At 37.0% G+C, this 21,778-nt stretch overlaps 1 protein-coding gene across 4 annotated transcripts in view; it reads left to right on the top strand.

The window, feature by feature from the left end:
* Window positions 1-17,479, top strand: part of LOC111504253 (uncharacterized) — a 39,742-nt gene extending 22,263 nt beyond the window's left edge. For 2 of the 4 annotated variants that reach the window (XM_074176373.1, XM_074176374.1), the window contains exons 2-4: window positions 3,100-3,311; window positions 11,868-12,228; window positions 16,802-17,479. In XM_074176373.1, the coding sequence (XP_074032474.1) occupies window positions 3,292-3,311; window positions 11,868-12,228; window positions 16,802-17,311 (891 nt within the window). In that variant the 5' untranslated portion in view covers window positions 3,100-3,291 and the 3' untranslated portion in view covers window positions 17,312-17,479. The other 2 variants (XM_023158776.2, XM_074176372.1) reach the window with 2 other exon arrangements.
* Window positions 17,480-21,778: the final 4,299 nt, after the last annotated feature.

Here is a 21,778-nt window from a genome sequence, read left to right as displayed (position 1 = left end):
TTTTCTATAATGTTATCCAATTTGGTACTGAAGAGCCTTAGGGCTAGTGTCTTAAGGCGAAACATCGATGTATACCAGTGAGGGTGACAGTGTTCCATGTAAGTGCAATTTGTTACCATTCATTTGAAGTAGAATAATGTGAATGATATCTGATTTTTATTCCACAACGAATGTTTGAAATACAAACTGAGTAGAGAAAAGTATCTTCTGTATAATTCAGTGTTCATATAGAAGTATTTGTTTCGAAAGAATGTGAAAGTAGCTATGAAAGTAGCTATTTCAGGAGGACTTTCTTTCAGTTTGTGTCTGAAAGTTACTTCTTTGCATGATCTACACATCCATGTATAGAGTTACTTATTTTCAAATTGATTACTTCCTTCCTTTCTTTGGAAGAGTCCCTCATCCCCTTTTTTTGTATCAAGATGGAGTAGTAGAAAGCCAAAAACTTTCTTTCCCAAAAAATATATAATATATATAATAAATATTTCGTTTATATAGGTGGGTGGAAAAGTAGGGATTCATGAAACAGGGTGATAATTGAAAATACTTCTGAACACTACTTACTCACAAATATATGTATACAATCGATCGCCTCAAAAACTCTTTACTAACGTTCTTCGAAAGCTTGTGAAAATTTCCTCTTCCGTATTTTCTGTTTATCACTGTCGTCATTTAAATCAATAACGAATTTATTTCCACCACTGATATGGAAGTGTCCGATCTCCATATTGTCTTTTTCAACCAAAATTACTTTTTTAATCATTTTCTGTCAGTCTTCTTCGGTAATATTAGATACTTCTTCTTTGATTAGCTCTATTACCGTCTTATCAAATTTTGGAAAATCATTTCAAGCCTGATGCTTTGTTTCAATTTTTAAATCATTTCGATGGGATTGAAAACACTAAAATAGTGGGAAAGTCTCAGTATGGTGTGTCCATACTTTTCAGTAATACTCTCGAGGGCATACACTTTTTCAAATGTTTTTGTCTGCAAAACTTCAAGTAGTTGGTTTTTGATGTAGTAATCTGCAAAATACAAATTTTCATCTATTGAAAAACTTTGTATTCCATCTTTCCTCGAATTTTCACTCGGTACTTTGATGAGCTGTCGTGAATGATAGGAAGCGTTGTCAAGAACTATAACACTATTCGCATTCAAATTTAGGATCAATGTGATTTCAAACCATTCTTTGAAAATATTAGCTTCCATGTTCTTATGATAGTCAACATTGCAGTCCTCAAGTTTTTTTCCACATAATTTAAAAGAATTGGAAACCCATTCATCACGTCCTCCGCAATGCACAATGATATATCGCGATTCTTTCTTTGCAGGCATGTTAGGCGTACACATTCTCGAACCATCAGTCCACCCTTTCGTAACTGTCTATATTGTCTATATTTGTCTATATTTAGTTATTTGTTCCAAGTATTCGTCACGTAATTCCACTATTCTTCTGCTTTCCATAACTGCTTGACGTTTGTTTATTATTTTAAATCTATATCCTGATTTTTTTATCCAATTCTGAAGAGTTATGTCACAGCAGCTCACGTTATGGCCGGAAGTATTAAATTTCTTCTTCCCTCGAAACCAAACTTGAGACTAGGTTCTTATATATATTGAAACATACTCTCTGTGTTTCAATATTCAAATGCATCCGATTCTTATTCACTTTTTCGCATTTTTCACGAATTGTTCTTTTAGATGATTTGATTTATAGCCAGTCTTCAAGTATGCCCACTGACTATACGTGAAAGATTTCTTTCCTTTTACGAGGAATTGGGCAAATTAGGATATGCAGTTGGTTACCTCGTTCACAGGCAGATGGAGCGACGACAAACCTGTTGTTTGTTGTAGTCTTCAGCTTAGTTCGAGGAATGATACTCTGACGGAATTCGATTTTCAATTATCGGAAATCATCGACTTTATGTTGATGATATACACTACCTTGCACTGACGAGTGGCCAAACAGCCCGAAACCGGTCTGCAAGTGTGTTCCGATAATTGAAAATCTGTTGCGGCAGTTGTATCGCCAACAGCATATGCAGGAATAACTTCAGTGAAGAATCCTGCACTGACACCTGTCGGATATAATCCAACGCCCTTCGTGGTATTAGCCAGGGGAGTAGTTGTTTTCTGATAGGTGTCAGTCCATTAACCTACTGTGTAGGGTGTTGAGACTGGCCTGAACGAATTGTTCTTTTAGATGATTTTTTCGCATTGTTCACCATCGCTATTGGAATAAAAATAACATAAAAGGGGCGGAAATGATGTCAGCAACAAATCTCACGGTGCCCAGAATATTGATTAGATGAGCACCTCATAATTCTCGAAGAAATAGAGATAAAAATGAACACATTGACCCAGATCGTGAAATATTAAATTTGAGTTTTTAGAATGGCTGAATTCATTTAAAGTTGTGCTTTATGAGTTGAATAACTTTGGCAAGAGTTGTTAAAAACTCTCATAGCTGGGCATTATATTTATATCTTTCATCAAGAATTTATCTATTTCGTCAAGTGGCTTCTTCATTATATGATAATTTTTATTATTGGCAAATGTTGATACCGTTTTTGACTTCATCATAATTTTTTTTTCTATATGATTGAATTCAAATGATTATTTTTATATTGATTTTCACTTTGGTTTTGAAAACATTCTGACTTGACTCATACATGCGTAACATAATAGGGAGACGCAACAGGAAGCTATAGTACGTAGAAACGTTGTGTCATTCCTGAAAGTTTGACGATTTTACGTGCTGTAACGCTCACATTAACACCACTGACTAATTCTGAAATACCAAAGTGAAAAAGAATATCACTTTGAATGCAAATCAACTGTACGCGTAAACCTTGAAATCGCTTATTGAAATAATACATGTATTATGATTTCTTGCTGCTGTGGTCTACAGTTCAGCTGAAACTTCTAAAACTATCGTTTCATTGTGCAAAGTCACGCAAACTCTAGAGAGATCAACTTCTCATCACATGTCGGCAAATATTTCTCACCAAACTGAGAATGCAAATAAAACCAATAAGGAACTTCATACCGTCTGAAAATACGATCAGTTCAAGTGATGCAGCGGTGATATTTTCATAGGAAAAAGCGAGGTAGTGACGGGTTTATCGTCATTGTGTGCCAAACAAATGAATAGAAATTAGAGCGATTATAGAATTGACATGTGATAAGTGATACTTATCTTGAGAACAATACGTGTCACCAGGTGGGGTGGGTTAGATTATGCAGTATAATCGAGTATAAACTACTTGTTTTGTGTTGTTTCGAACCACAATGTGCAAATGTTGTCAAGAGTAAGTAGCTTTTGGTGATTTCTGTGACTGACTATGTGTTTATTGTGCTAACTTTTGTTTTTTTTGTAAACCTCGTGATTTCTCAAGTGCTAACAGCTCGCAAGTATTTGTTTATTTCGCCATCTTCCTTTCTATTGGTCGAGGAGATTATATTGTTCAATGAGATCAGTGAGCGATAAGTTTTGTGGAAACAAAATAGGTATGTCAGGTATAGTTTCTAACTGAACTGAGAGTTTGAATATTTTTGAATCACTATCGAATATTTTTATATTGAAAATTGAAATCTCCATAACAAGAATCCGCTTGTTAACGGAATACTAAATTTTAACGGCTTATGCAAATATTCAAACAGTAACATCTAAAATTTCATAAACTACATCTCACGATTTGATCTCCACAAACTTTATTTGAAAAATTTATATCACAACATGTTTCACTAACACAGTTAGTGATTAAGAATTTCTTGTATTGGCATAGATATGAGAATGACTTTTTGGTATGTTTTACAAGTACCTACTAAGAGACAGTTAGATACTTTTCATAGGGATATTAACAAAATTCATGAAAACATTAAATTCACTATTGAAGTATAAGCAGACAACTCAATCAATTTTTTGGACTCAACAATCAGTAGAATAAATAACAAACATGATTTTTCAATTTATCACAAACCGTCCTATACGGATATTACTATACATTTCAATTCTACCCATCCTTATAAACACAAAGTAGTAGCTTATAATAGCATGATTCATAAATTAGTCAGTGTTCCTTTTTCAATAGATAATTTCAATAAAGAACTTAATATCATTCAGCAAATGGGGAATGTTCCTCAATTTGGGTTATTACAGCAAATGCAAGTTTGAACAAAATAAAGTTGAGTTTAATTCATGAGTTTTTCAAATCCACTTCGAAAAGTACTCAAATTGATGTTTCAAATGTTGGGTTTTAATTTTCAAAGAGATTTGTTTCTAATTCACATATTGCCAACAGCGCCTATAGTAAGTTGAAATAATTTATGCGTACCTAGATATCCTACTTTAAAAAAGGAAAATTATCTTTATAAAACAACAATCGAGGCAAAATATAAGTTATAGTTCAATAACACCTCCACAAGCCACATAAATAACAGTTTTTTTGTTATTTATTTATATAGAGGGAGATAGGTTAGGTGCACAAAATGTCATATGTCACAGAATGTCTCGGAACTCGGAACATAAGTAAACAGAACAGCACGCCTCTGAAATATGTCATCTTTGTTTGTCTCATACAGGTAACAGATTCATTGTCCTTTATTAGCTATAACCGATGTTGCCAAATGGTGAAATAGAAACGAATCAAACAAACGAAAGATTTCAAACCATAACTTGGTTTGAAATCTTTCAATTTTTATTTTTCATTTTTTGTTAATAATCATTTTTAATTTTCAGCTTTTGTTAATATTTCAATTTTTATTTTTTTGATTGTTGTTTGGTTTCATGTTATTTCTTTGTAATTTCAGTTTTTTTTTGTTCAAATAAAATTGTTATTTTGGGTTAATCTTTTTAATATTTTTTCTGGTTCAACACTGTAGTAAATGTAACTGCACGAAGAATGACATTTATTATTCACCTTCAGCAGTGACACTGCAATGGTATTACAACTCGAAACCTGAAACTTATAAATATTATCTTCGACAGACCCTGGCCTGTTCTGACTCGAAGTGATCTAATTGCGGTCGTTGAAATTCATAATTCTTATTGTCTCATAAATGAAACAAACATAGCGAGTAGGTAGAAGAATATAACATCAAGGGCAGCTCAGTAAAACATGTAGAAAGATGCATTGAAAAGGTCATTCTCAATAATGACGAGGACATTGGTAACAAAATATAACAGTTGTTGAGTTGTCGGAACTGGGCGAAGAAATACTTATATTTAACACTCCTTGGGTACGTCTTCAGTTACCACTGAATACTTTATGGGTTATATGAAATGTGATCATCATCAAAATCGTGTGGGAAACTCATATTATTTGGGGAATAATAATTATATAACATTTGTTTGAAAGTGGTTGACAATGTTTCATGGTGAATGTTACTAGTTCGGACTTTCATTGTCTAATATTGTTCTAATATGATTCGAATTCTATGAAAGAACAAATAGAAATAGAATGAATAGCTGAAATATCAATTATATATAAGCAATAACTAACAACAGTTCGTCAAAACGCCATAATTTGTTTTTTGTTTCACAACAACTTCCCCGAAATTCCTCTAAGACCAAGAAGAATTCTAAAGGGATTAAGTGGGGTAGTCTTGCAGGTCACCTGACAGAACCATGTGTTCCTTATTCAAATATCAACTATGAGATATAATGTATGAAAAAAAATTGTAGATTTTGAAAATGCAATAACATATAGGATGTTTCATTTGGAAAACCAACATTGATGTCATTTTCGGAAAAAACTGGAAGTTGAAAAATTCTCTCATTAGTCAAAAAGTGCCTCTTCGTGAGCATGTTCAATATTCGGAATTTCGTTAAAATAGCTGAAGGAATGAATAAAAAATGGATGATGTACCATACATTATACGCTTTATTATTAAACCCAATAGCTCAGGAAATAGTTGAAACAAATGATGAAGTTATTCTTTCAGGTGACTCAAAAATTCGAAAAAAAAAAATTAGATCAGATAATCAGTAACTAATTTTCATCTACTGAATTTAAAAACAGGGAAATCTGTTAGTAATATAACAAGGGCCGAAGTAATTCAAGGTCAAGCACTGTAAATCTTATATTTGATATAATGATAAATATATCTCCTGTGAGTTGGATTCAAAACATCATGGTGAACATCCCAGCCCATTTTTTATAATACGTTATTGGGAGTTTGTCAAAATTGTGGGATCGTTAGGTACCGAATCTTGTTAATACTTAGACATTCCTTTAGGTAATTGAGCACGAAAATTTACAATATAGACTAAATTTCATAAACAATTCTCATGATGCATTCAAACCCCATTTTTCCTTTATAACTGTGTCTTCTTTTATCATAGAATCCAAACTGATTCTAATATCATGCAAAAAAAATAAGCTAGGATGTTCGCAATGAAATTGCCCCCATGAGGCACTGAGGGGTCACTAAGATAACCGTGTGTGGTTCCCACAATTTTGATAAATTCTCAATAACGTATTATAAAAAACGGGATGGGATGTTCACCGTGATGTTTTGAATTCAAATCACAGGAGATATATTTATCAATAAATCGAATATAAGATTTACAGTGCTTGACCTTGAATTCCTTCTATTGACTTTACGTTCTTAATCAAAGGATACCTGAGAATGTAGGTACTCAATTATTCTGGCCTTGTTCAATAAATCTTCAATTTGTTGTTTTTTTTATTTGCTATTCTACTTAACTGATTATTTTGACCTTGATGCATCCCTTTTTTCAGTAATTCATCTTCCTGTCAAGCTGGAGTTCTTTTTCATGAATTATATTTGTTTCTCCTGACAGGACTCGTGTTTAAAAAATACTGGCAAAACACTGAATGGTTACTAATGGCAGTTTAATTGAGTGTATAATTGAGTTTATGAGTGAATTAATTATTTTTTGTTCAATTGCATTTAGAAGCAGCAGAATCAACGTTTTGAATCATCGGATTTCGGAGAATGCAGATCTCAATTGTTCTTTTTTTGGAAGATTCCAAAATTTTTTTGTATAGAGAAGGAGCTTTCAATTTAGACTAATTAATGTAATGAAAACGTGCTTTATGTGGCTATTATTATTTACCACATTTTCTGGAACTGTTTACGAGTAACGCGGTATTTTCCATTTTATTTGATGTGCTAATTGGAACAACTTCAAAATTTGCCCAAAACAAAATAGTTGAATAATAATAAAACACTAACAAGAACAGCTAGATTTTTTTAGGTCTCTTATGAAATGTCTCAACTTTAAAGAAAAGTTGTTAAATTTGATAATTTTCCCAATAAACAAATCAACACTATCTATATATTTGGTCACTGACTAATAATTGAAGACTTTTTAGAGATTCACCTGTATCAGTTCTCAAAACACAGTTTCGAAAACCCTTCATGAGTCTATATATTCTGAAAAATTTGTGGCCCAAGCTATTACTCTCATCATCGTGATTAACTGTATTATACAAATCACTTACATTACACTTCACACCTTCTAATTGGAGCGGATGTTTCTATTTATAAAATTATCTCTCGAGAGATCTATCAACATTCGTATCATCGTGCGTTAATCAAATTTTCGCTGGTACTTAATACACTTTCTTAGCTTTCTATACATATTTTAATAAAATTAGTTCTGAATAATGGAAAAATCTATTCATATACGTAGAATTTCAAAAGAGGAATGAAAAATTGAGTACAAATCATACAATGTAGCAGTACTGACACAAATGTTATTTATAGTGTAATTAAAAGTGATTGTGGATACATGTTACCAAGGCGTTCAGAGAGTCGAAATGAATATCGCAGTGTTCACAGATTTTATTGAAGCTACTGCACATAAAATTCAATGGTGATCGTAGCATAACATTTGTGCGTGATGCTTCGCATTATAATTTCAGATTCTGTCGACCTTCACTTCTTGGTACTAAGAAATTGATCCCGGAAAAAAGAACCGTACTGTCAATATTGTTGTTAAGTAATTTATGCAGGAATTTCATACCAAGGAAAACTCTCCTATTTTCCAAAGATGTCATATCGAATCGTGTCAACAAAATGTTATGATCGATGCCTCTCGTGGGGTATTGTCCGTCAACTTTTAGACATAAGTATTTTAGGAACTTCCTCTGCACGCTCTCAACTGATGTTTTTTGGTAGTCTTGAAGTGGATTCCATAACACAGAGCCATACTCTAACTTAGATCTGGCAAACGCAAGATATAGCAATTTTATGGTGGCAATACTTTTCGAGTGTTTGCCATTTCTGTAAATGAATCCAAGCATCCTATTTGCATCAGCAGTCATATTCCTTATATGTGTTGTAAATGTTGATTTGCTGTCGTATGTTATATCAAGATCTTTTATCTCGTGTACGCGGTTGATTGTAGGATTTTTGATTGAATATCGTACATTAAAACTCGCTTTTTTGTTGTAAATGATATTATTTTACATTTGGATACGTTCAGTTGTAGACGACTATCATTATACCAAAGTTTGCACGTTGGCAGTCAGTAATGTCGTCGATTTTATAATATAGTTTCAGGTCGTCTGCAAATTAGTCCAGTCATTATAGTAAGTTCACCTCGGAATTCGAGATACCCAGCTGTAAGTCTGTAAATACTTGTATATTGACACCCTAAAAGTTGTCTCAAAACCTACATATGGTAGGGTGTAAGCAACTATTAAATTTCAAGGTCAAAGGTCACAAAAATCGGTTTTTTGCGCTTTTTTTGGAAATATCTCATTTCCTATGGGTTTTTTGCTATTTGTATTTTTTATCAATATCGTATAATGCAAAATTCTCTACAAATTTTGTTTAAAAAATTTTTTATACGGTGAACCGTTTTCGAGATAGAGGGCGGAGAGCACGCGGTCACAGCATCACTTCAGGTCAATTTGTAATCATTGATTTATCGATAGTTCATCAACTATATATGGCTCGTTTTCGACCGGAGGCACCGGTTGACCTGAAGTGATGCTGTGACCGCGCGCTCTCCGCCCTCTATCTCGAAAACGGTTCACCGTATAAAAAATTTTTTCAAACAAAATTTGTAGAAAATGTTGTATTCTACAATATTGATAATAAATGCAAATAGCAATAAACCCATAGGAAATGAGATATTTCCAAAAAAAGCACAAAAAACCGATTTTTGTGACCTTTGACCTTGAAATTTAATAGTTGCTTACACCCTACCATATGTAGGTTTTGAGACAACTTTAAGGGTGTTAATATACAAGTATTTACAGACTCACAGCTGGGTATCTCGAATTCCGAGATTCTTACCTAATTTAAGCTTAAATGACTGGATTAAATAGTAGACTAGGAATATTCAAAGAGGTTGCCAAACCATTAATAAAAGATGTAACTACGTACTGAGCTGATTTGAAAGATTCATATTCGACTAATTGTTTTCTGTTAACTAGATATGATTCAATTAGAGTGAGCAGGTGGTTAGAGAGTCCCAATTTTGTCAATTTGCTGGTAACAACATAATGGTATATTTGATCGAAGGCTTTTTGAAAGTCTAAATAAACAACATCGACTTGTTTTTGCTTGTCCAGGTACGTACAGAGATATTGATTTAAACATGATCATACATGATCTTTGTTGTACGAAACCATGCTGATTAGGAGAAATAACTTTTAGAATATAGAAGTACATTATGGTTTGCACACATATCTCGAAGAGTTAAAAAAAGTTAAGAGTCTTGATGATTCTGAGCAGTGCTTGGTCTTGTTTGAACATAATAAAGTGAATTTTTGCGTCGATATGTGAAAATGAATGAAACGATCGACTGGAAAGGTTATGACCTCGGTATTTTGGAACAGTCATAACAGTTATAATTATATAGCGTTATTGGAGCATTCGAAGGCCGAAATTTCGGAAAAACGACCCCATTTGAAGAAATAGAAAGTGCTGTTTCATCAAGACAATGCTTTTGATTTTTCGTCGGTTATCTGCCACACTTACCTACAAAATTGTAGAGGTCTGTCTACTCCAAAGCGTCGACTGTGGGCCCACAGGCTTTGGCCTGTGGTCTGATCCGTTGCCTGTGGTGTACTCTGTTGCCTGTGGTCTATGATCCCTTGCAGAGACCAGTGACTAGACCTGTGGAGTAGGCAGATTGAAACCCCGGCGTCAAGTCACGAAACCCTTACAGCGTGAGGAAGTAGACAGATTGAGACCTCGGTGTAGTCATAGCTTCTTGAAACTAGCTTCAAAATCGAAGCCAAAACGTTGAACAACTCAATACACCAGAAGCGATTCAACCCGCGATTTGCCTTACCAGATGAACACTTCGTACCAAGATGGTTGTTATAACTATTATTATTGAGGAAATGGAGGTGTACACCTACTGAAAGAGTTGTCAACCCCACGTAAAAATCTCATATTCAGCGATGAGGCCAATTTCTGGATGAATGGGTACGTGAACAAACAAAATTGATAAATTTAGAACGATACCAATCGAAAGAAGATCCAAGGGCGTCCAATGCACCCCAAAAAAGTCACTGTCTGGTGTGTCTTTTGAGCTGGCGGCGTCATCGGTCCGTATTTCTTTGATGGCCAGGCCATCACATTCAACGGCGAGCACTATAGGTCGATGATTAGCGACTCCATTTGGCCTGAATGTTAATGTTCCTCCTGACGAAAATCAAGCAGTTTTCATCATTTCATCACTCATCATTTCAACGTTTTTCTTTAAAAAATTATTTAAATACTTAAAAAAGTGGAATGAAATAATGCATTCAACATTTAAAGGGATTCGTTTCTATTTCACCATTTGGCAACATCATTGGCGTGCTGTTCTGTTCACTTATGTTCCGAGTTCCGAGACATTCTGTGACATATGACATTTTGTGCACCTAACCTATCTTCCTCTATATAAATAAATAATAAAACAACTGTTGTTTATGTGGCTTGTGGAGGTGGTGTTGAACTATAATTTATATTTTGCCCTAATTGTTGATTTATAAAGATAATTTTCCTTTTTTAAAGTAGAATATCTAGGTACGTATAAATTATTTCAACTTGATATAAGCGTTGTTACCAATATGTGAATTAGAAACAAATCCCTTTAAAAATTGAAACCCAACATTGGAAACATCAATTTGAATACTTTTCGAAGTGAATTTGAAAAACTCATGAATTAAACTCTATTTTGTTCAAACTTGCATTTGCTGTAATAACCCAAATTGAGGAACATTCCCCATTGGACACCAACGACCTGTGGTTTCAACAAGACGGGGCTATGTGCCACACAGCTCATGGTCATCTCACGTCGAGGTGATGGGCGATTTGACCCGGTTAAACTTTTTCTCGTGGGGTTTTCTTGAGTCACGAATGAGCCACAAACCACAGCGATTCTCAAAGCCATTAAACCACATGTCATCGGTCAAATTCAGCCTGATATACGCTCCAGTGTCACGGAAAATTGGACGTTTCGGATGGCATCAATAAGTCTTTCAAACTAATCAAAAATGTCGATGATATCTCACATACACTTTGTTTTATTTAAATTTGGAGACAGAAAGCGCCTAATGAAAAATGGCTATAGCCAAGTGTATTCAAATATCGTTTTTTTATATCGTTAACAACAACGCAATCTTGGAAATCATTTTGGAGGAATTCACCTGTGATGTATCAAGGACAGGAATTTGAAAGATTCATATGCTGTTTGAGACCACCACTCCTAGATTATTTTCTGTAAGGAAGAGAAAAATGTTTGTAACTGAATTTTTCGTACCCACCTCGAAATATATTCGATTTTTTTGTGGATTTCAGGGTAATTTCACCTCACTGGTATGAGGCATCATAATAACTGTCGATTTTTTCCATAGCCATTGTTTTTTCTCAGTAGTTCTGAATTATTTCAGATGTTTGGAAACATGTTACTGGCACCTAATAGAAGAGCGGTTTTGCTTCGACGAGAGCATCGCTACCTACCAGGAACCAATCACAAAAGAAGAAAGAAACAATAACTTCTGCGAAAACATGGCGTTCTACGATAGCGTGTCTGTGATAGCGGGAAGAGCGATAGTGACGATCGACCCTTTACCCGAAAAAGAGAAACTACCCATAGTTAATCAACCCAGAAGACTGAATAGAGAAGATAGCAAGAAGAAGAAGAACTCGAGTGAAAGTGCCATTAACAGAATTCCCTCCTTCGTTTTGGATAAGGGCAGCGACGAAAGTACTACGGACAGCGACTCTCAGGAAAATATACGGAATAAAGAAGTGAGTATAAATCCGAAACAAAAACTGACCTACACATCAGTTCATCTTCTGATGTAATCAACTTGGTTGGTGAAATGCTGATCGAGAATTGACTTGCAGTTCTGATGAATTGTAGTTCTGATGAATAATACAGTTCAATAATAATAATAACAAAGGACATTGACATACTTTGGTAAACACACCAATAACTTTGCCCTTTATTTGAAAAAGAAAAACTTGGATGTCATAATAAAAGCAAATTTAATAAAAACAATAACAAAAACTTCAGTGTCGAATAGATAAGGATTATATAATTTAACTAGTGGTTCTTGCAAAAAACTTTGTTGGCCAAACGGGGAAAACATTTTCCTCAAGAATGAAAGAACATTGGAGTCGGATCATGAGTAATGTGATGTAATATAAGACATCACAAAAGTGATGTATTATATTTGGAAGAGAAGGGTTAAACACCTTAACTATTTGTAATGCTTGGAAAATAATGATTTCGATATGTCTGAAAATGTACGGAATGACCAAATAGAATTGAGTTATTGCCGTCTATTGGACCTGTTTTCTGATGTGAAAATTGGTAATTAGTTTATTGCATGTCCATTTGATGAGTTGGTAAAATATCTTTTATAATGTTACCATGCTAGGATTCACACGTTAAGAGATAAGACCTCGTTAGTCCTTAGCTCACACAAGTTTCTCAACACCTGAGAGTTGTCGTTCGTATGAGGACGGCAGCTGATTAACAGAAAAACAGATTTTGAACAGATGTTCACATTTTCAGTTGGTTCATACCTAAACTCAGGTGAAATTATCAATAGATAGAAGTTCATGTGCTGGAGCCTGGAACACAAAAAAGAAAACTGCACCGGCCCAGACAGGACTATGCACTGCTTCAGGTGTGGTGAGGCAGGTCATAAGGCACAGGAGTGCAGCAATACAGAATATTGCCCTGTTTGCGAAGAACGGGACCATAAATCTGGCAGCATGCGATGTCCCAAGTTCAAAGCAGCAGTGAGGGGTGCCAGCAAAAATAATAGGCACAAAAGGAGACTGAACGCACTCCCTGAAGACGTAGAATTCATAACCAAGCTACCGGAAAATACAGAAACTACCCTTGAGGAGGGACACCTAGCGCAAGGAAACTCACAGGAGGACATGGGAGAAGTTTCCTCTGACGTTGGGAGTGGCCTCGGAGGAGCCGAAGACATCATATAAATGCTCCTACAAATCCTGCAGATTAACACCGACGGGAGACGGAATGCGCATTACTTGATGCAACGTATGGCGGAGGAGTTAAATGTGGATGTGGTTGTTATACAGGAACCAAATAGAGCCATTGTTCGAAAGGACTCTAAATTCATTACGGATCCAGGCGAAGACACCGCAATTTGGTGAAGAAACCGAAGATGCGGCGTCGTGGGCCACAAGTCTGAGCATGGGTTTACATGCATAGCTTTCGACACGTGGAACCTGTATAATTGCTTTGTCTCTCCCAACATTGTACTAGGTAATTTTAGAGAATACATTGACAGACTGGCGCAGCATATACGGAATGGGAGAAAAGATGTGGTTGTTTCGGGGGACCTCAACGCTAAATCTACTATGTGGAATTCAGACAGCACTGACCACAGAGGAGAATATGTGGAGGAATGGATCAGCGAAGTGAACATGACGGTACATAACACCGGGAGGGTACCAACGTTTAGCAGAGCTGAACAATCCTCCATCATTGACATCACCTTGTCCACTGGGGAACTATCAACCAGAATATCAGATTGGCATATGTCGCAGATTGAAAGTGGCAGCCTTCATAATTACTTGCTGTATAGAGTGGAGACCGAGCGTAAGGCTACAAAAATCGAGAGGCACCAAGAAATATACATGGATGCTAGGGCATTTAGGGACGCGTTCGAACTGCTCAGCCACAACATTGTAGGGGTGACAGAGCTGACAGCCTCAACGCAATGTGCACAGAAAATGAGCCAACGATTTGAGGAGGATGGGACGTCTAGGCAGCAACCAGCCTGGTGGAGTGAAGCCATTCAAGACCTAAGGACAGCATGTAATCGATGTAGGAGAGAGCCCACTAGGGCGAAACGAGCGCGATTAGAACCTGTAGATATTGCAGCTAAGGAGGCGGTCTACAAGGAAGCAAGACGAAGCATAAGGAAGCAAATAAACAAGGCCCAGGAGCAGGGATGAAAGGAGCTATGCGATCGGCTCGAGGATGATCCCTGGGGTCAGGGTTATAGTATAGTCATGAAGGAGCTTAAGGGTTACCAAGCCCCGTATGAACTCGAGGAAATTAACACTGCTGAGGGATCTCTTCCCTGAAATGGATACGGAGCACCAAGAGGCACACGAGGTGGTGCACGGAGCAGCATCCCCCCTTTTACAGCTGAAGAGCTGGAACTGGCAAAAAGTAGATTGAAGAATAGGAGAGCCCCAGGACCAGATGGCATCACACACAAAGCAGTCAAGATGGTAATGGAGATTGCACCAGCCGCTCTACTTAATGTACTCAACGATTCTTGTACACTTGGAGCCTTTCCTGAACAGTGGAAGCAGGGTAAGGCGATTCTCATACCCAAAGGAGATCCCAGGGTAGACCTGAAGTACAGGCCAATCTGTCTACTCGACGGTTTCGGGAAGATATACGAATATCTGCTCAAGGCCCGGCTGGTGAAGGAGATTGAGGAAAGGGGTGGATTCGCAAACTCCAAATTTGTATTCCGGAATAATAGATCGACTGTGGGAGCCATAGAGGCTGTCATGGACGCGGTGAAGGACGCGAGGACGACGTGGGCAATAGTTATAATGATCGGCGTCAAAAACGCGGTCAACACTGCTAAATGGCACCTGATTAATAGGCAGCTAAGAGACCTTGAGGTGAGTGTACACCTGTGCAGGGTGGTAAGGGACTACCTCACCAAACGGACTATATAAGTAGATCTGCCCAGGGGGTGCACCACTGTGGCCTATGCTGACGATCTGGCTCTCATAGTCGGTGCTAATAATAAGGAGAAAATGGTTGCCATTGCCATTTTAGATCCTTCACCAAAAGGATAGGGAAAACCACAGATGATAATTGTGTTTATTGTGGAGCGATCGATGACCCGCTACACACAATATTTGTGTGCGAGAGATGGCACAGAGAGAGAAGGGTCATGGAAGGAGTCTTTGGAGAGGGTTTTGCTCCCGAGAACCTGGTGACAGCGATGATCGGTAGTCCGGTGTTGTGGAAAACTGGGCATACATTTCTTCGAAACCTGATGGAGGAGAAGGAAAGGGAGGATAGAGAACTGCAGAGGATTGCGGAAGTATGAGGTTATAGCCGTATACATAAATGCCGCCTCTACCTGATGTTTGATGTCGAATAGATGGTTCCAGATAGAGGAGGGGCAAATAGGGTGGTTTTTAGTGCGGTATACGGAGCTCGCTCCGGAGTCCCACACTATCAGGGAAGAGAAGAACTTTTACCTGATGTTCATAAAGAATTTTCCACCTCCAAAAAAAAAAAGATAGAAGTTCATACGATTTAAATTTTTGGATGAAACACTAATAAAGTAGAACTTAGTGAATATGAACACCCCTGAGGAAGCTATTGTGAATTGAAAAACATGTTGAACTTGTGTACAGTGCTAGTTGAATAAAACTAGTATTACTTCAGGTAATTTGGTGCCGATCAATTACCAAGTTTCGTCAATGAATCTCTTCAAACTAGATCAGGTTTTTTCAGTTTCACTTCAGATAATTTTCATTTTTTATTGCTACCAACAAACCAGGGTGATCCTAGAAGTTTTTGAAGGACAAAGAACAAGCATTACAGAAAAATCCTTAAGGTGTCTGTGCGACAGACACATTGGATTTGAATCGCTGGAGATTAAATCCATTTGGAAAAACGTTCTTAGGAAATGTATTTCACATAAACGTAGTTCTTCAGATGAAAGAGTTCTCAAACAGTGAAGTTCGAGGTGTATTGAGTTGAACCTCAATTGAACCCTTATTGAATTTCAGTGTTATCTTTGTTAGACCGGGAGCTTCTGGGACCACCCACTATTTATCGAGATTGGGTTGTTTTTATAAAGGAATAGAATAGCGATGCTGATAGTGATGATGATGAACGCAATATTCAATTAACTGCATGGTTAAATGAAAATTCTTAATGAAGAAGACAAGGAATAATAAATTACATAATATCTAAGATGATATCGAGAATTCTAATACCTGAATTTCTATTATTTTTTTAGATCCCTACACAAAACGATTGGCTTGTCGGTGATAATTTTCTTAACTTTAATTTTTCTCTTAATCTTTCGTTTCTTTTTTTCGATTAATGGTACACTATCAATAAAAATCTAGTGCCCAGTCATAAATATGCACTATAAAATCAATCAATTGTTATTCGAAATGATTCTATATTAACACACTGGTATTTGAGAAAACTGAATTTAGGCATGATATCAAAATAAAAAAGGATACATAGAAATAAAACTAGAAACTTTTGTAACATCCTCATACAACGGTAACTTTTGATAATGATCATGTAAAACCAGATTCATCTCAATATTTTTACTTTCAGGAAACAAGAAAGACGGTCAGTTTCGAAAACATCTACACCAAAAAAGACGACGAAGCAAAATCTCCACCTATTTCAAAAGCGGGAAGTGCCTATTTGGAACCACCTGGAAATGTAGAGCTGAGAAAAAAGTCCCTGATGGAGAGAAGATCCTCCAAAAGTCTTCACCTGAAAATAGACTTTCCCAAAGAGTTGCCCATAATCAGACAAAGCTCTGTACCAAAGTTCTTCGTGGACACTCCAGAAGAAAACCAGGCTCCGAACACGTTAATAAAAAACCCCTACACCAGCCTCCAAAGCCCTATGGTTCAGCCGCAATCTTTCCTGTACGACTTGAAGTCTGTTGTGCAGATAGAAAGCTCCAAACAGAACACACAAGGAGGTGATGGCAATATTTTGGCTCCCGTTCATAGGGAGACATCCAGGTTATCGCAGATCAAGGAGAAGATCAAGTTGAAGAAGAGTAAAAGTACTCTCAGTGCGAGCAATTTACCGCATACAAACCATATTTAGATCTAGTTATTTCCTGCCGTACTTAGGTTCCATCTGAGTTTTTAACTGGTGATATTTTGTCAAGAATAAAATAATTGATCAAAGTAATCTCAATAATTAACTGGAGAAGCAATATCATCTTAGTTTTACTTCAATATGACAAACCTGAATAAACTCTATTTCAGCTTCCTCTACTGATATATTTATTTCTCAATTTTATCCTTTTATAATAATAATAAAAGTTACAAGATGAAAATTTTGTAGCATCATTTCAACGCAAAGGTGCCATTCTAGAAAATGTCCTTGTAAAACCTGATTAATGTCAGGAAAGATAAGGCATAAGGTCGCCCATTTCTTTATATGGATGATCTTAAACTTCATGCCTCTGGAGAATAGAACCTTCATCAGTCCTCAAGAGTGAAGGGAGAGTACACACATGATATCAGTATGAAATTCAGGGTAGATACATATGCAACGGTCCATCTCGAAATAGAATCTGCAACTCGTAGACGAAAGCATCCGATACCATCTGGATACCGTTGAGACGTATACTTACCCTGAGGTGGAACAACGCCACTCACAAAAGGGCAAACTAAGTGAAAAACTTTCTCCGCGGTAAGTATCACAACTGGAACTGTCGGAGAGGAACAAAGTTACTGCCACAGACATACCTGTCACTCCGATCTTACTCTCCCCGTTTGAAGCAGTGACTCGGGAGGAGCTGTATGAACTCGACGTGAAGACCCGAAAAAAGATGCATCTTCATAGGTGTCTGCATCCGAAATCGTGCGTTAGACGGTTGTACTTCCCCGACAACAGAGAGGCCATGAACTACGAATGTCTACACCACAGAATGATGCTGGATGGATCCAGTAAAGCCATCAGGAGTTCGGATCAAATCAAATCAAAATTTGCTTCATTACCCAAGATATGAACATCTTATTGGCAAAGTCTAGTAAAGTCAAACATGTATATGGGACAATTAACAAATATAAACTATAAAATAATGCTTAGAGACAAGAGCAGAGTATATGGACAGAACAATATTAAGTCTAGCTGAACAGATACAAATATAAGTTCATGAATTTATGAATATTAGGTAAATGTAAATATATAATGCTACATAATGAACATTGATAGCCATTTCGTGTTGGTTTCAATTACTTGTTTACACAAAGCTACATGGCAATTACTCGATAGAGCCTTGGTAGAATTCGTCTACACTATAATAGGGCCTCCCAAGAAGGAATTCTTTCACTTTCTTTCTGAATTTCTTTTCATTATATATTCGCCTTAAATTAATGGGAAGGTGGTTAAATAACTTCTTGCTATTGAAAATAATAGAATTTTGTGTAAAGGCTAGTGAAGGTGTGGGAAGGGAAACGGAGTAAGACTGACGTGTACTATAAGTTGAGGTGTTACTAATTTTATTTTTGTATTTTTTGTGGACAAGACACACTGTTTCCAAAATAAAAAAACATACTTAGGTCAGAATTTTTTGCTTCACAAATAATGGGCGGCATGAATCCCTGTAGCTAGCCTTGCATAAATATCTGATGAATCTTTTTTATAGAGAGAATAGCATATTGAAACGAAATTTTGCACAATTCCCACAGAAACAAATTCTATAACGTGAATAGCACTCAACTTGTGCAAAATTAACTGATCTTGTGATAGTAGTGTCTAACTCTCTTGCAACAACTCTCACTGCATGACATCCTGCTACTAGTCTTTTACATAAGTAGTCAACATGGTAATCAAATTTTAGATTTTTAACAATGAAGAGCCCTAAATTTGTTTTTCTCCAAATTTTCAATTATTACATTTTCCAAATGTACTTTCCCTTTGTTACATCTAAACGTGACCACATTTGTTTTATCGATGTTGAATGATGAAAGATTGGAATCACATCACTCTTTAACCCTTCTTATGTCGACGATGATTTGATCAAGTAAATTTGAGGCGGTATTGCTATGCCAGAGGATAGTGGTATCGTCAGCGAAATATATGAATTTACCACTTATGTCAACATGCACCAAGTCATTGACATAAATGAGAAACAACACCGGTCCCAAAACGGAACCTTGTGGAATCCCACTGACAATGAAACGTTCTTCTGATGAAATTCCATCTAATAGAACATTCTGCCGCCAATGAGAAAGGTACGTCTCAAACCAAAGTAATGCCGATCCTCTAAATCCGTAAACTTCCAGCTTGCAAAGAAGTAGCATGTAGTCTACACAATCGAAGGTCTTGGCTAGGTCACATTAAGATTGGTGTACAGGTTTTCCAGGAGTGAAAATATGGCGTCTTGTGTACCTTTTGAAGACTGAAAGCCAAATTGGAATAAATTTATCACATTGTTTTTCTCGAGGAAAGATATTACTCGTTTTTTTACCAGTTTTTCTATAACTTTAGACAAAACGGGTATCAAAGCAATTGGCCTAAAATTAGCTGGGTTGTCAAGATCGCCTCCTTCATGTAGAAGAATGATTGTGGCAATTTTCAGACACGATGGGAACATACCTTCAGAGAATGAGAAATTTATTGCCTCCGCCAACGCACTCAAAGCCCTGTCAGGAAGAGTTATCAGAATTTTTAAGGAAATGGCATCCCACCCCACCGAATTTTTATTTTTGATTTCTTTTTATTTCATAGATATCCGTAGGTGTGAAGAAGAAAGTAGAAGATACTGTAATATTCTTCAAGTACGATATTTGATTGTTTTTCACAATGATTTTTTCAGCCAGTTTAGTTGCCACAGAACAATAAAGTAAATAAATTTCGAATGGGAAATGCACAATTGAAATTCACAGATAGTAATTTATAGAATTCACTCAGGGGGTCCTCAAAATGTAGGACGTTATTCCAGTCAGACTCTTCACAAAGTTGGTCAAACTTATTATAGTTGTGTTTACTGAAAAGTCTTCCTCGTCGTAAACACTTTTTGTTGACGTTTCTCTCGAATGATATGATCCCCTCCTCTACGTGGCCCGCGACCATGAGAAAGCAGAAATTGGAGCATTTCTCTTTGAGACAGCTGATGAACTTGGTTCACTTTTCTACACCGAACGAGGTGATCATAAGTTTGGCATTGAGTTGGAATCCCTTCAGTGGCACACATAAAAGCCGCACTTTACTTCCGCGGCAATATTGAACGCCTCGACATTGGAGACTTCGGCTCATCAAGGCACCTGACCTTCGCTTTCCTGAGTTCGAGTGGGCTCAAGTCGGTAACTGAGGGATCCATCATGATCTACTAGTATGGTGTTTCAACACCTTAGTCTACCTTAGTCGCCTGATGGTTCCTGACACCACATGAAGGGCCTGACGTGAGGTGTCTAAGACCTTATGCATTTCCTGTTGCCATATCCAGGATATACGATCTCAGCTCAACGCAGCCCTAAGAGTGCTAAGGCCTTTTTACGGCACTTTTACGGCTTACGCTTCGGGGAAGATTTAATACGTTGTGGGGAATGAAAAATGTCGATTTTTTGGAAATATTCATTTTCCACTCTCAGGTTCATACGAGCTAATAAGCCTGATGTAGTTTTCTCCGACCATCACAGCAGGACGATATTCGTCTTTGAGTTTCGATCCCCTGAACGAAATATCAAGATTTTCTCTATGAACTCTGCTATTTTGTCAAAATAATTCTTCTGATTATTGGAGCATTTGTTGGAATGATGATCTCTCCACTCTCGAACCCCAAGATCATTTCGGCCTTCCGCACTGTGGTAGAAATCTTGGACGGACAAACGCAGAAGCTGTCATTCTTGTCCCATTGCGTCTGCTTTGAGCAAATGGTTCTCTGACCCACGATGAGGTAACTGTTTCGCTTCGAAAACAGAGTCCGACCAGCTCAAACACTTTGAGTGGTTACTTTGACATTTGTAGTGGACACATAGCCTCAGACACTGTTACGAGAGAAGTGTCTCATGCAAAAAAGGTTCATGGCAAGAATACAAGCTCTGTGGTGTGGAATACATCCGAAGGGTGCTGCATTTTCCACTCGAAGATGGCTCAAGATGATGTATCTTACCATCCGATGTAGGGCTTTGGATCTCCAATCCAGAACTAACTGGTAACAATTTCAGTCCCACTCCTAGTTGACGCTATCTACTACGCTTTCCAAATCGAAAGGACAGAATCCCGGCTTGCGGTTCTGAAGATTGACCTGTGGGTACACAAGATGGAAACTAAGATCAAGTCGCTAGGACAACATGCATCTGTTAGTATTACGAACACTGGGTTCAGATAGAGAGATTCAGAATAGACATTTATGGACATCCGAAGACACTTGACCTAAATACCCCAGCCTTAAGTCAGTTCGAAGCTTTCTGTATTGATGATGTTCAAAGAACCCATGTGTGTTCAAGAACTTTGCTGTTTGATCCTGGCCCAGATGGACAGGAACAGCCAGCATCCATTGACATTACAGTTTCTGACTCTATTTTTTTTTCATCTCCAACAACGGAGTTTTGTCAA

Source organism: Leptinotarsa decemlineata, unplaced genomic scaffold (assembly GCF_025532065.1).
Source record: "Leptinotarsa decemlineata unplaced genomic scaffold, Ldec_3_MD MMD2_tig00001719_RagTag_RagTag, whole genome shotgun sequence".
Taxonomy (NCBI): domain Eukaryota; kingdom Metazoa; phylum Arthropoda; class Insecta; order Coleoptera; family Chrysomelidae; genus Leptinotarsa; species Leptinotarsa decemlineata.
Note: the sequence above shows the minus strand (reverse complement) of the source record. Positions and strands in the feature narration are given on the sequence as shown.